General features: G+C 31.8%; 1 protein-coding gene across 1 annotated transcript in view; it reads right to left on the bottom strand.

Moving 5' to 3' along the window:
- Positions 1-13,145, bottom strand: part of LOC117788815 (formin-binding protein 1-like) — a 50,700-nt gene that overhangs the window by 6,293 nt on the left and 31,262 nt on the right. The window contains exons 3-7 of the mRNA XM_034627687.1: positions 6,925-7,040; positions 4,478-4,528; positions 2,422-2,566; positions 1,754-2,223; positions 1,040-1,232 (exon numbers count right to left, since the gene is read on the bottom strand). Coding sequence (XP_034483578.1) covers positions 1,040-1,232; positions 1,754-2,223; positions 2,422-2,566; positions 4,478-4,528; positions 6,925-7,040 — 975 coding nt within the window. The remainder of the gene's footprint in view (positions 1-1,039; positions 1,233-1,753; positions 2,224-2,421; positions 2,567-4,477; positions 4,529-6,924; positions 7,041-13,145) is intronic.

The following is a 13,145-nucleotide window of genomic DNA, read 5'->3' as shown; positions in this document are numbered from 1 at the left end:
AATTTTATCTTCACTATTTTTAATTCAATTGAAATGTGTATAAAAAACCTCAAAAATAATTATTTAATGGAGTTTACCATTTCAATTAAATATTAACTGAAATTTAAAATTACAACTAAATATTTAGTGGAGAAGAAAATATCAACGAAATATTTAGTGGGTTTTTTTTGTTAAATATTTATAGATTTTAATATAAAAAAATCAGCTACATTTTAATTAATTTGAAAAATAATAAAAATTAAATTTAAATAAATTTTTTAATTTATTTAGTGATAGTTGAATTAATTAACTAACTAAATAAAATATTTGTGTAGTTCAGAAAAATTCGACAAGGTGAAATAATTTAATTAAAACCAATTATAATCACTATTCCCAGTTATAAGTAGAGTAGAGATAGAGTTAATGGTTTATGAAAAGACTGAAACAATCAGTTTATCAGTTTTATTTAACATATTTGAGGAGACATGAGAGAAGAACACGATACGAGACGATACGATATACGAGGCGATACGATACGATACGAAACGATAACGGAGCTGAGATGTGAGCCGAGTTGACACTTGGTACTTACAGCAAAGTTGGTAACAACGTCCGTTAGTTTCGTACAATAAATAAAAGACAAATGGCATAACGATTTATCGATAAATGAAGAAACAGAAAATATAAAAGAGAAAGAGAGATAGAGACGGCATGAGTAAAACTATAAGAACAAGAAGAAGACGAAGGAGAATGCCAACGACTTAATAATTAACTTAAAACTAAACAAGAAGCAACCAAACACAAAAGGCGACTGACTGACTGATTGATTGATTGACGGATTGACTCTCTCACACCAACAAACAAAGAGAGTGAGTGAGAGAGAGAGATAGAGAGTGAGAGAGAGCTCAAAAGTGCCAGGCAATGATAGGATAGAATAGACAGCGAGGACCAGGAAAACCACTTCAAAGTAGTAAAAAAAAAAAAAAAATAACTTGCAGCTAAGTTGTTGTTTTTTTTTTATTGTAAACCAGAACCGCGAATTGTCAACGGATTCTCTTACCTTGTTACTGCCAAAGATGCTGTTCAAAATGCCACCGCGTGGTTTTTTAAACTTGGGACCGCTGATCGTGCCCTTCATGGTCATGTGATTGTAGGTGACATTGCTGTAGGTCGATTGCGGTGTAATCGATGAATCCATCTTGGATAGATCCTCAAATGGTATGTCCGCCGGTGGTGTGAAGCCCGATTGGTATCTGGAATGCAGCAACAACAACAGCAAAAAAGATACTTTAGTCCCAACCATTTTATAAATAAGAGTTATAAGTTAAAAAACAATTAAAAAATGAAAATAACATTATATTTACTAATAAGAAAATTTAGTTATATTATAAAAACAAAGTTTAACTATATTTCACACCTCGAAGAAACTTTGTTACTTTGTACAAAATTTTAAATGCAATAATTCAAAAAAAAAAAAAAAAAAAAAAAAAAAAAAAATAGTTACAAAAGTAGCTCATGGTTTTTATTTTTAAATTAAAAGTTGTACTAAGAGTTAAGTCAAATTTAAAATTTAATTATTACTTTACAATTTTCTTTATTATTCTAATTAATTTTGCTAATCATTTGTAAACTTTTCATATAAAACTGTTTGACCTGACGGACTGACTGATCTACGTGCAGCCCAAACAATAAGACCGAGGAGGATGAAATTTTTCCACAACATAGCTGAGAGAATATAATAGTGCAATAAGACGACTTATCGAAATTAACTTACCTTTCGATCACTTTTAACGAGTCTTCCTGTTCATTGATGGATTCTCCGGCCTTTACAATGCCCTCCATGCAACGTGCAATGATCGGCGCCACCGAGGACTCCACATTCGCGGCGCCAATGATGAACTCACGGATGCCACGTGTACGCTTCTCGTCCAGCTCCTGCAAGCGATTGAAGACGGCGGGCAGAAGAATACCATAGTGCTGTTGCTGCAAATTGTTTGTCTTCTGCAGTTGATTGGCGTACTCGTTCTTGGCATCGTCCGATTGTTGGATTTTCGATGTCATTATGTTCTTGTAACGCTCGACTTCGGCACGACTTAGATTGAAATCCATGTCGGCTTTCTTGTGATTCTCCACGGCCTTTTCGGAGTCCCGATAGGCCTTGTCATAGTTGCGCTTGGCGCGCTCTAACGATGATAACTGTGCGCTGAGGGTCTGTTGCAACATGGTGCCATCGTTGAGGCATTTCTAAGAGGAAAAATTAAAAAAATGCACACAAAAATGATCATACAAATATTAAATTTTTCGGACATATTTTAGGAGTCAGAAAAAATCGCACTAACTATTATAATTTTCAAATTTACAACAATTAAATTAATTTAATATTTTTTATACTGTAAACAATTTTTTTGAAAGATCGAGTAATTTATTTAAATGTCAACTTACCTTACGATCCTCACGCAGTGTTTTTGATAGCAACGCGACACCCTGTATTATCTGTACTTGCAGGGTTTCGGACACAACCTCACGCTGTCCCGCCAAATCGCCCACCTCCTTGAGCAGATTGCGGAAGGCTTGCCTCGATGTAAATCTGTAAATAGCCAAGTCAAAGTCAGAAATCAAGTCAAAGCCAAGTCAATCAGTTAACGGCTTTACAGTTTACAAAACGACCCACGCCTTTTAGCGCCTGACAAAGTCTGTCCCTGTCCCTGTCCCTGTCCCTGTCCCTCGAATAGCTTCATTCGACTTGGACACGCGCTTCAAGACACGACGCCCACGCCACAGTCAGAGTCACAGTCAGAGTCACTTTGTCAGTCAGTCAGTCAGTTAGTCAGGCAATCATGAATAAATTTATAGTTTTTACAACTGTATAAGGCAAACATATTGAACTCGCTGACTGCCTGGCTGTCATTTCATTACCAACTCTTCAAGTTGCCAATTGAGAAACTAGTGATGGGTATTGAGGAAATAATGTATATCGATATTAATATCGTTAAAGAAAAAAAATATGGTATTTAATATAATTGACGCATGCTTATTTTTGTGACAAAAATCTTAATTTTGTAACCTTTCTTTTAAAAAAAAATATCATGAATAGTTTTTTAAAATGGAGAAATCATCTTTTTTTCCATTTCCATTTTTCATTTTCAACAAAATTACAAAAATTAGACTTTAAAAACTGATCGTTTTATCAGTGTAAAATTTAGGCGATAATTTTCGCCAAGATTGATATCTAAAACCTAAATTTAACAAACCTTTTAATAAATGGAACATTTTTATTATATAAACTGTAATAACATAAAAATTCGCTTATATGTTTTTTAAAATTATATGAATTTTTAATAATTTGAGTAATAAATAATTTAAAAAAAAAATACATAATTTAAATAAAATTAAATAAATAAATAGAATAAAATAATTTAAGCAAAGATAAAAAATTAAAAAAAAAAAATTACATTTAATACCTTATATCACAATAAAATATCTATACCCCTATTTCGATACCCATCTCTAGTTGAAACCATTGAGGCTCAATGGCTTCATAGTTATTTTACGACTCTTACAAAATGCCAACAAATTTGCGCCGCATTTTGCCATTTGTTATTTCTTATTTGCTATTTGTTATTTGCTATTTGGAGGCCATGATGTCAGGCCTCCATTTAAGAACAAGAAGAATGGAGCGTTGCCTCTCGCATGTAATTAAAACTGAGTGCCAGGCCGCAAAAATTCTCAGACCACACATAAGTATGATACGCACTTCAATAAAGTGCGAGTTGCTACAGTCACATATTTCATATCACATCGTACGCCTAAGTAAACTCGTATATACCCTATAGTCTTGTCATATGAGCATTCATTTAACACTTTGCTAACAAATTGGCCAAACATACAAAATCGCACAAAATTAAAGGTAATTTTCCAAAAGATTTAACAAAATTTTGAGCAATCGTGTTAAAGCAAAGAAAAAGGCATACGAAAACTTGATAATACCCTGTATAAAATTGTGAAAGAGTATTTTATATTTCATAATTTAAAAAATTAAGCTAAAATCCAGAATATTCGTATAAATATATTTTAAGTAACTTTTCGACTTAAATTCTCCAAGTAAAAGCTTAAAAAATAAAAAATAGTAGAAACAAAAAAAAAATAAAAAAAAATAAATAAAAATAGAATAAATAAAAAATAAAATAAATTTAAAAAAATAAATAAGAAAAATATAATAAATAAAACAAATAATATTAATAAATAAATAAAATAAATTAAAAATAGACAGATGTTTAAAATTCAAAACTCTCTGTTTTCACGAAATTTTTTTCTTTTTTTCACGAAAATTCTTTTTTTGGATTTATTTCTTGGCTGTCACTTTCATCTGGTTGTAATTACATACAACCTTAAATACAGGGTAACACACAGTACAGCAGCTGTAATTAGCAACTCTCTCGTTACTCTTATTATATGATTATTATGCTCGTAACTATATATTTATTATTTTTGTGCTTACTCATTGTCTTCCTCCTCCTTCTTTTTGGGCTGATAATTTTTCACTAAGCGCCTGTAAAAAGAAAATCAAGAAGAAGAAAAAATAACATGGCATTAGTGAAATTTTGTTTATGCATACAAAGCAATAGTAACAACAACAACAAGTTAAAGTATTTGCATTAACACGAGACTTTTCATTTTGGCATTGCGAGACACGCAAAGCAGTCTTCAGTCTTCAGTCTACAGTCTACGGTCTTCAGTCTACAGTCTACAGATTTCACTGGGTTGTGTACTCGTATTTAATACAGAGAGTTTTGAGTTTTCCATTTCATGTGGCCGCTAGTTGTGGTCTAGTTGGGAAGAAGCCTGGGAAGACGCCAACTCAATTTCCCGCAATGATAATGTCATTACGGGTACTCCCAAGCCCACAACAGTAGCTTCAGGCAGAGGCCACAGTTCAACCCAGTTCAGTTCAGTCAGTCAGTCAGTCAGTTAGTCAGTTAGTCAGTCATTCAGTCAGTTCAGTCATCAAACCAACTCTCGACTCAAATTGTGGGAACTGACGCCACCACGTTAAGAAATACAAAAAAAATTTCCATGAAGAAAACAAGAAGTGTCAAAAAGTAAACAAACAAGTGTGCTCGAATAAAAGATACCTATCATAATATTACTTTCTTTTCTAACTTCTTGTTTGCTTCAACAATTTTTAAAATATTTTCTATATAAAGTATGAAGCTTATAATCCAAATAAAAGTGTGTACTCTTGAAAAATACAGATTGTAATTAGAAATATATTTTAAAAATAAATGAAGTTGTTTATTTGTGCTTCATACGTTATATTCGGGCAAGTGGCGACAGAGAGGCGCACAAGCACTCGCACAGTTGGATTTTCTAATCTACACTGATCTACTAGACTACGAACACTTGTGAACCGAAAATACATGGGAACTTTAACCTTTAAATTAACGCACTTGCAGGGCGAAATTGGCAAAACGACGCCCTATCTCCCGATGAATTTATCAAACCCTTTGGCCTGTACAATGCTGAATCAGTCAGTCCGTTGGACAAACAACTTTATACATATAGATTAAAAATTTGAATTTTTTTTAAATAATAAAAGCTACTCTTTTTGTTTATCACATACCCCTTCCAAGCCCATTTTATTTATAGGGTATGTCGCCTAACGATGCTTCGTGTTGCCAAATGCTGAAACACCTTGGGCAAAGCGACAGCAGCAATATAATCATGAAGTAAATTAAACAATTATGACGCCCAGAGTCTGTCAGTTTGTCAGTCGTGTAATCCAAGCTCAATCATATGAAATGGGTAGAATTACGACGAGTATGCTTTGTCTCTTCCTCTACTCTTTCCCATCAATTTTTCCCTCATTCTTGGGGCAGAGTCGCGTGTCAGTTGCGTGGGGCAGGTCGCGGTGGGCTCTTGTTTATTCAGTTGTCATTCCATTAAGCAATTTAGCCAGCGAGTGGACAGAGACATGGGTATTTTAATAGGGTGGGTATCCACTCTCCACTCCTTTCCCCACAGAGGTGCGGCTCTACTCATTCTCGCCAAGTGACCCCAACCGTCGCTTCTAAAAGGCAACAATTGAAGTGCGACTCTGTATAAAATAAGCATAAATATATATATTTTTTATGAGCTTGCCACAAGTTATATTTCCTCTCTCTCTCTCTCTAATCTCCGAGTCTCTACATAAATTGATTTTACTGCCCAGGAATTGGCCAATCTCCACAACTGGCTGACCTTGTGCTTATTATTATTGTTTTAACTATACATATCTGTATATGGTATAAGTATATAAAAAAAAGATTTAACATTAATGAGCATTGCACTTGCATTCAGTTTAATATGTCTTGTGGCTTGTAAGGAATTATTTGTTGCTATTTCTGTGGCCGCTTTAACGGGCGCGGCCTGTGACACCAATCGATGCAATCGCGTTAAAAAAAATAATAATACAACTTTTTACAAACAAAAAAATCCATTTAATTGTCGTACATATATAGGCATTAAGTGGCGCCAAATGGTTTACACATATTTTGGAGGCTTTAAAAGCTTTTATAATTCACCAAATATTTTTAATAATAAAGCTGCAAATAAAGTGCAGAGTTGAGACTGAGACTGAAAGTGTTTAAATTGCATTGTTTTAATTATAGATATTTTTTAATAGCCTGAATACGTTAAACAAGTCTTTTACATATCATTTATAGATAAAGTTTAATATCAAGAATTCTTTAAAATTATTTTAAAAATCAAAAAAAAATTAAACCCGAAAAATTATTATTTGGATGAATGAAAAAATTTGAAATACAATTATTTTTAGCCGCTATAAAAGCATGGAACGCAAGTGAATGTTGATTATATTTTAAGTGCAAATTAAAGTCTTCATTATAAGATTTAAATGCAAACTTGTTTCTATTATTAATTCGCTTATAAAATCTTTTAAAAACTTACCTCAATTTACCGGCATATTCGGTTTCTATGGCCACTCGATCGCGTAAGAAATTGGCATATTTATCGAGCACTTCAATGCCTCTGTTTGTGTGTATTGACAGATTATCGTACTGATCCTGCAAATAGAAAAATAATTTTAATTATATTTGTAAAAATGTGAATGCAAATAAGACGACACATGAAACGGATTAAGAGCTGATTTATTTTTTCGTTTTTTGTGAGACGCAAAAACAAGTAAAAGAAATTTTTCAAACTTGACATTGAGCGCATTGAATTGCGTGTTCCAAGTATCTGTGTATCTCAACATTTGCACATGTGTGTATCTGTATCTTGATTTTGTATCTGAGCAGCAAATCTCTTGAAATTAATCGAATTTCGTATTTAATTAGAGCATTAGGCAGCAGCTGCGTCAGCCAACGTGGCGTATACGCAACGAAATAAAATTCAATTGAATTATATATACAAAAATGAGATATAAATGTATCTACGATATATGTTTTTGCTTCTCTGGTTTGATGAGTGGAAATATATAAACGATTCAAATTCCTTAAACAGATTTAAACTGAAACTGGGCCTCTCATTAGCTGAGCTACTGCAATCGATTTACATTTGATTTGATGCTAAACATTTGTCATTAAGTGTAGTCACAAATATGGAAGTCGTTGTTGTTGGTTTTAGCGGAGACTGTGCAACTTCCTCAACACAAATTGCCGTGTGACATAATGTTTAAGTTATGCTATGCCAATTTGCAATAAATTTATTGTCAATAGACAAAACAAACAAAACTGCGCTCCACTTTTATTTATACATATACATTTTGCACGCAACAGAAAAAAGACAAAAAATAAATACAAATGTAAAAATACATAATATACTTAAAATCAAAAAAGAAACAAAATACGTAACATCAAAAGACGTTGCCGTTGTGCCAATCACGCCCACAAAATGACAACAAAAATAACGCATCAACAAACTGAATTCAAAGCAGTTAAGAAAAAATAGAAAGAGAAAAAAAACAAACTCGTAGACAAAAATCTCCAAACATGCAAATTTGCATAAGCCTCACAAAAATTAACAACAATTACATAATAAACTTGACTAAAATAACAGTTAATACGTTGCTATCACGAACCAACTACCTTTAAAAAAAAAAGAAGAAAAAAAACTATTTGGGCCATCAATTTACGTTATTTGGGTCTCTTCTTTTTTGCCATTCTCCTCCCCCTCTTTTGTTGGTCTTTAATGTTTAATGTGTAGCGAATTTAAATGTCTTCAATCAGTGAAATTTTGCAATATCGCCATCGACTTTGGCATCGATTTTCACTCGATATTGAAGGCAACGTGCACGCAATTAATTAAGCAAAAATAAACAACAAATATATAATTCACTACAGAGTGCCGAAGCTTAAATACTCCTTAGATCGTTTTCAATTATAGCAGCTATATCAAACAACATTATATTAATTTCAAATGTCAACAAATTTGTTGAGAATCTTGAGAAAACGTGTAATTTTTTTTAACATTATTAAAATTAAATTTTAAATTGAATAAAAAGTAATACAATAAATTTTAAAGGCTTTAATTTATTGTGTAAAATGCAATTTAAATTTGTTGCTGCAGTTTGTCATAAATTTATGGCAGTAAATTTTAGTGACTCCGAAAAATGGAAAACTTATTAGATATTTGACATTCAAATTAAATTTTGAACTGCACATTGAATACATTTTTTATGGAATTATTTATTGTATAATATATATCAGTAATTATTTGAAATAAAATTATGGAAACCAATTTTTGTAACTTCGAAAATATGTCAGAGTATGGAAATCTCTTATATTTAAATAAAATGAATTGTTAAATTACATAAAAATGTGTTAAATTATTGTTAAAAAAAAAAATAAATAAAATAAATAAATGAACTTATAAGAAATAGTATAAATTATAAATGAAATAAATAATAAATGAAATAAATAGCAAGTGAAATAAATAATAAGTAAAATATACCAATTATTAAGAACTTTGTTGAATTTTAAAATAAGTTTCTGAAGAGCGAAAGCGCGACTAGAAAGTGAAATCTTGGACGTTTAAGGATCACAAACAGACATATACCACTATCAGCTCAAATTCTTAATCTGATTAAGAGTATTTACATATTTTTTAATGTTGTCAGAAAATAGGTTATAGGTTACGCAATTTATAAACAATTTGTAGCACCTTTAGCAAGTGTATAATAAACAATTTTAAGTGGCATTTGTAGAATGTTTTGTCCCACAACTTTCACTCAGTTGAAGTGTGTGTGCGAGTGTGTGTGAGTGTGGGTGTGGCATTTTTGTGGCTTAACAAAAACTAATCAGGCAAATGCGTTTGCCACACACACACAGACCAACACACACACAAACACACACACACAGATAATTGAGTTGCAAATGTGTTTGCCACTGTGGATGCCATGTGGGCGGCATGTGGATGCCATGTGGGTGGCCTGTCACTGCTCGCGTTTTACATAATGCCCGAGGGACTCTTTGGCTTGCACCAGGTTAAGAGTGTGTTACCAAATTGCAGCTTTTTTTTATAACGTATTTCGAATTTGTCTTGACGCTTGCGCAACATCCTTTGCCAGCGGGAAATTGCTTTTCCAATTTGATAGATGCTGTGCCAGTTTTTCTTTTTTATTGATTAAATTGTGTCTGTTGTTATGTCTGGGCAGGAAAGTTGCCATTAACGCTGTTGATTTATATAAACAGCTAATAACCAGGTGAGCAGCGGCAAATCAATATTAAAATTGCATTCAAATTACGAGTCAGAGAACAGCGATAATCACAAAATTGAGAAAAACCAACTGGGGGAAGTCTCTTAAAGCATTCAACTCTGATTTAATCGTATTTCCACACACTCATATTATCATATTAAGTGATTGTAAATTTTTTGCAGGCATTTTTAATTCCAAGATAAGGTTTTTTATAAGAAATTATTATTTATAAAGTTTGCTGGAGTAATTGAAAGGATAAAATATCTATGCAATTTGCAATTATTTAAACAATTATTCTAAACATAAACGTAGGAAATATATTTTGACTTTTATAAATATTTTTTATAAGCTTTAATTTTTCTAGATATTCAAGCATATTTATTACCACTAAATTACTCTCATTCTAAAAATGTAATGCTGCTGTTTAAGTGTCTGGCAAAACCCAATTTAATAATAATAACAATAAACATTAATATACAATTAATTGATTATCAGCTAAAGGTATTTATTTATGATTAATTGAAGGACAACAATAAAGATTAATTTTTTTTATATTTATAGCAAATTTTTAATGAAATCTGTAAACTCTTTTCATTACTCTGTTACATAAGAGTCTTGTGGTGTCTTTTGTTCAGCTGTCGACTGATCAAGATTAAAATTAAAATGCTGCTCATGTTATGCTCGACTGACAATCAAGAGTTCAGTTCAGTTTGGTTCGTTTCTATGGTTGACATTGACAGACGACTCTGGAGGTTATTTGCCAGTCTCATCGCATCGCCAGTCTCATCGAATCGAATCGAGTCACATTGCATTGTTAACCTTGACCAGGCTGGAAGGCAGGCAGAGCAAATAATTCGCGCGACTCGACTTTAAAAGGCAACACATATCAAACTTATAAGGAGCAAACAGCATTGGGGCAAGGGTTTAAAAAAAAATATATATAGCATGCTGCCTCAAAAAGTGCACTGTGGGAAAGTGTGCTAGAATAGCTGCCTATCTAGTAAAGTATTTTAACCTTTTATACATTAATAATTATGGTAATTCATTTTTTATCAAAAAGAAATTCAAAATTAAACGAAAAATTTATGTTTTGTTACAAAAAAACGATGCTAACTAATTTGCTATAAAAAAAATCGCAAAAATATGCAGAATAATGCTATAAGTTTATAAAAAAAATAAAATAAAAAATAAAAAAATATTCAAACTTATTTTTTTTGTCTCCACTGTAGAGACTCCCCTGTGAGGCATGTGGCATGTGGCAGCGAATGCACGCGATGCCAAATGAGCAGAGAATGAAAGATGGCAACAAAGTTGCTACAAGTTTATGAGTAGGTTAATAACCTTCCCGCAGATATGTGATATTGAAGATACGAGTAATCAAAAAGATAAACATTTAAATAATATTTATTTACTTAAGAGCGTCACAAGATTAATGTCACAATGTGACAAAAAAAAAATATATATATATATGCTTCAGCTGGCTAACAAGTTGGCCAATAAATCATGGCGAAAGTTAGACAAGACAAGGGGGGCAACAAATGTCATCAAGCATATACAGTATGTCAAATAATTGTTTTAACAATCAACCAAATTCATACATTAATTTGAAAAAAAAAAAAAAATAATTTTTTTTTTTTTTTTTTTTTTTTTTTGTTAAAAGAAAAATTTTTAATCAAAAATTCTATATGTTGTGAGAAAATAATAAAAATAAATTTTAGGATTTAAAAAAAAATCTATATTTTTTAATTGTTTTTTTTTAACACAATATTCTGGATTTTGAAAGTCGTTTTTTTAGTATGTTCATGATTTTTAGAATAGGTAAAAAATAATAACATTAACGAGATTTATTGAGTTCAACTATTTTAAAAAATTAAAATCAAATTTGTCAATTTTTAATTATGTCAAAATAATTACTAGACTAACTGTATACGCCTCAAATCCATCGAGTTGGTGAGTATTAATCCAAGCCAATCCCAAAACACGCTTTCACTAATACTTGCCACAAACTCACACACTCACACACACACACACCTATCACCTTTAATACTAAAGACAATCAAGTAAATGTAACAATAAGAATCTAATGACAACCACAATAACTAAACACTTTCCACGACTGAAAGACAAATAGAAATAGAAACAATGACAATAAAAACCAATAAAGAAATTAACAAACCAAGAGCAATAACAATAACAAATGCGAGAAATGGAAACACGACAACAAGAAAAACAAAACAAAAAAAAGTAAAGGAAAAACAAAACACAAATAAAACGAAAAGTGTTAAATTCGATTGAAGATTGTCATCGATCGATTGTGTGTGAGCAATCAAATTATTTTATCGATGCGACCTCATCACAGAGTCCACATTCCAATCGATCCACAGCACATGAGATCCATTTATAAGGGCGTTTCCATTACCCCCCAACGATTTTCCAAAGAGACCTCAAAGATTTGAGGTTCGTCTCACTGGGTCAAGATTGTAATTTGAGCGATTGATTAAAGCACTCGCAATCGCTCAAAGTTCATTAAATTAATCGTGTGTCTGCTTCAATTCGTTTCGTTTCGTTACGTTTTGTTATTTATTTTGTTGTATTTCGATTCGTGACAGTTGATCAATGCTCAAGAAACCAGATAAAGTGCAATGCACAAAAGCTGAGGAAATGCCGAGTCGAATTACGTGTACCTAAACTGTACAAATGGCAATTAAAACTAAATACGCTTTATTGTAATGCAGCCAGTGAAACGTTTATGAAAGCTTAATTGCTCTCTTGAGAGCATAAACGTTTGAGGAGGGAGCTTTTAATCAGAAATGAGACGTAAAACTCTGCATTGAGATATTTTAAAACATTTACCACAACATCAACAATCTTTGTACAAATTGCAATAAAAGCTAAATATTTTTTCTTATAATGCAGCCAGTGAAACGTTTATGAAAGCTTAATTGCTCTCTTGAGAGCATAAAGAAATAACCAAGATATTAGAAGGCCTTAAGGCTTTAAAATAAATTTAAATGTTACATGATGGTTTATTCTCGGAAATTGATGATCGCAAAAAGAACATTGCAACAAAAAAAAATATAAAAAGAACACTCAGATACATTATTTTTAGTAAATTTAAGAGTTTTTTGTACAAATCAACAATTTAATTTGTTGATAAAATTCAACAAATAATTTTAATTTAATTTTAAAATTGATGATCGTTACGTTCTATGTTAGAAACTCAAATGTCACCTGTTAGATAAATCGAACATGCATACTTTAACACAAAGTCACAAATGCAGCAAATTATTGTGATTGTTCTTGTTGTTGTTGTTTTTGTAGCTCTTGGGGGCTGTCATAAATTCAATTCTAATGGCAGCTTGGGGAGAGGGAAGAGAATCGGCCTTATCTAATCGAATGGTAAACCACAGAAGGTGAATGAGACACCGCAAAGCAGCACAGCTACAGCCAAATCAAATATTGTGCAAGAGGT

The sequence above is a fragment of the Drosophila innubila genome (assembly GCF_004354385.1).
Source record: "Drosophila innubila isolate TH190305 chromosome 3L unlocalized genomic scaffold, UK_Dinn_1.0 0_D_3L, whole genome shotgun sequence".
NCBI classification, from domain to species: domain Eukaryota; kingdom Metazoa; phylum Arthropoda; class Insecta; order Diptera; family Drosophilidae; genus Drosophila; species Drosophila innubila.
The sequence above is the reverse complement of the archived record's forward strand: the minus strand, read 5'-3'. Positions and strand labels throughout refer to the sequence as shown.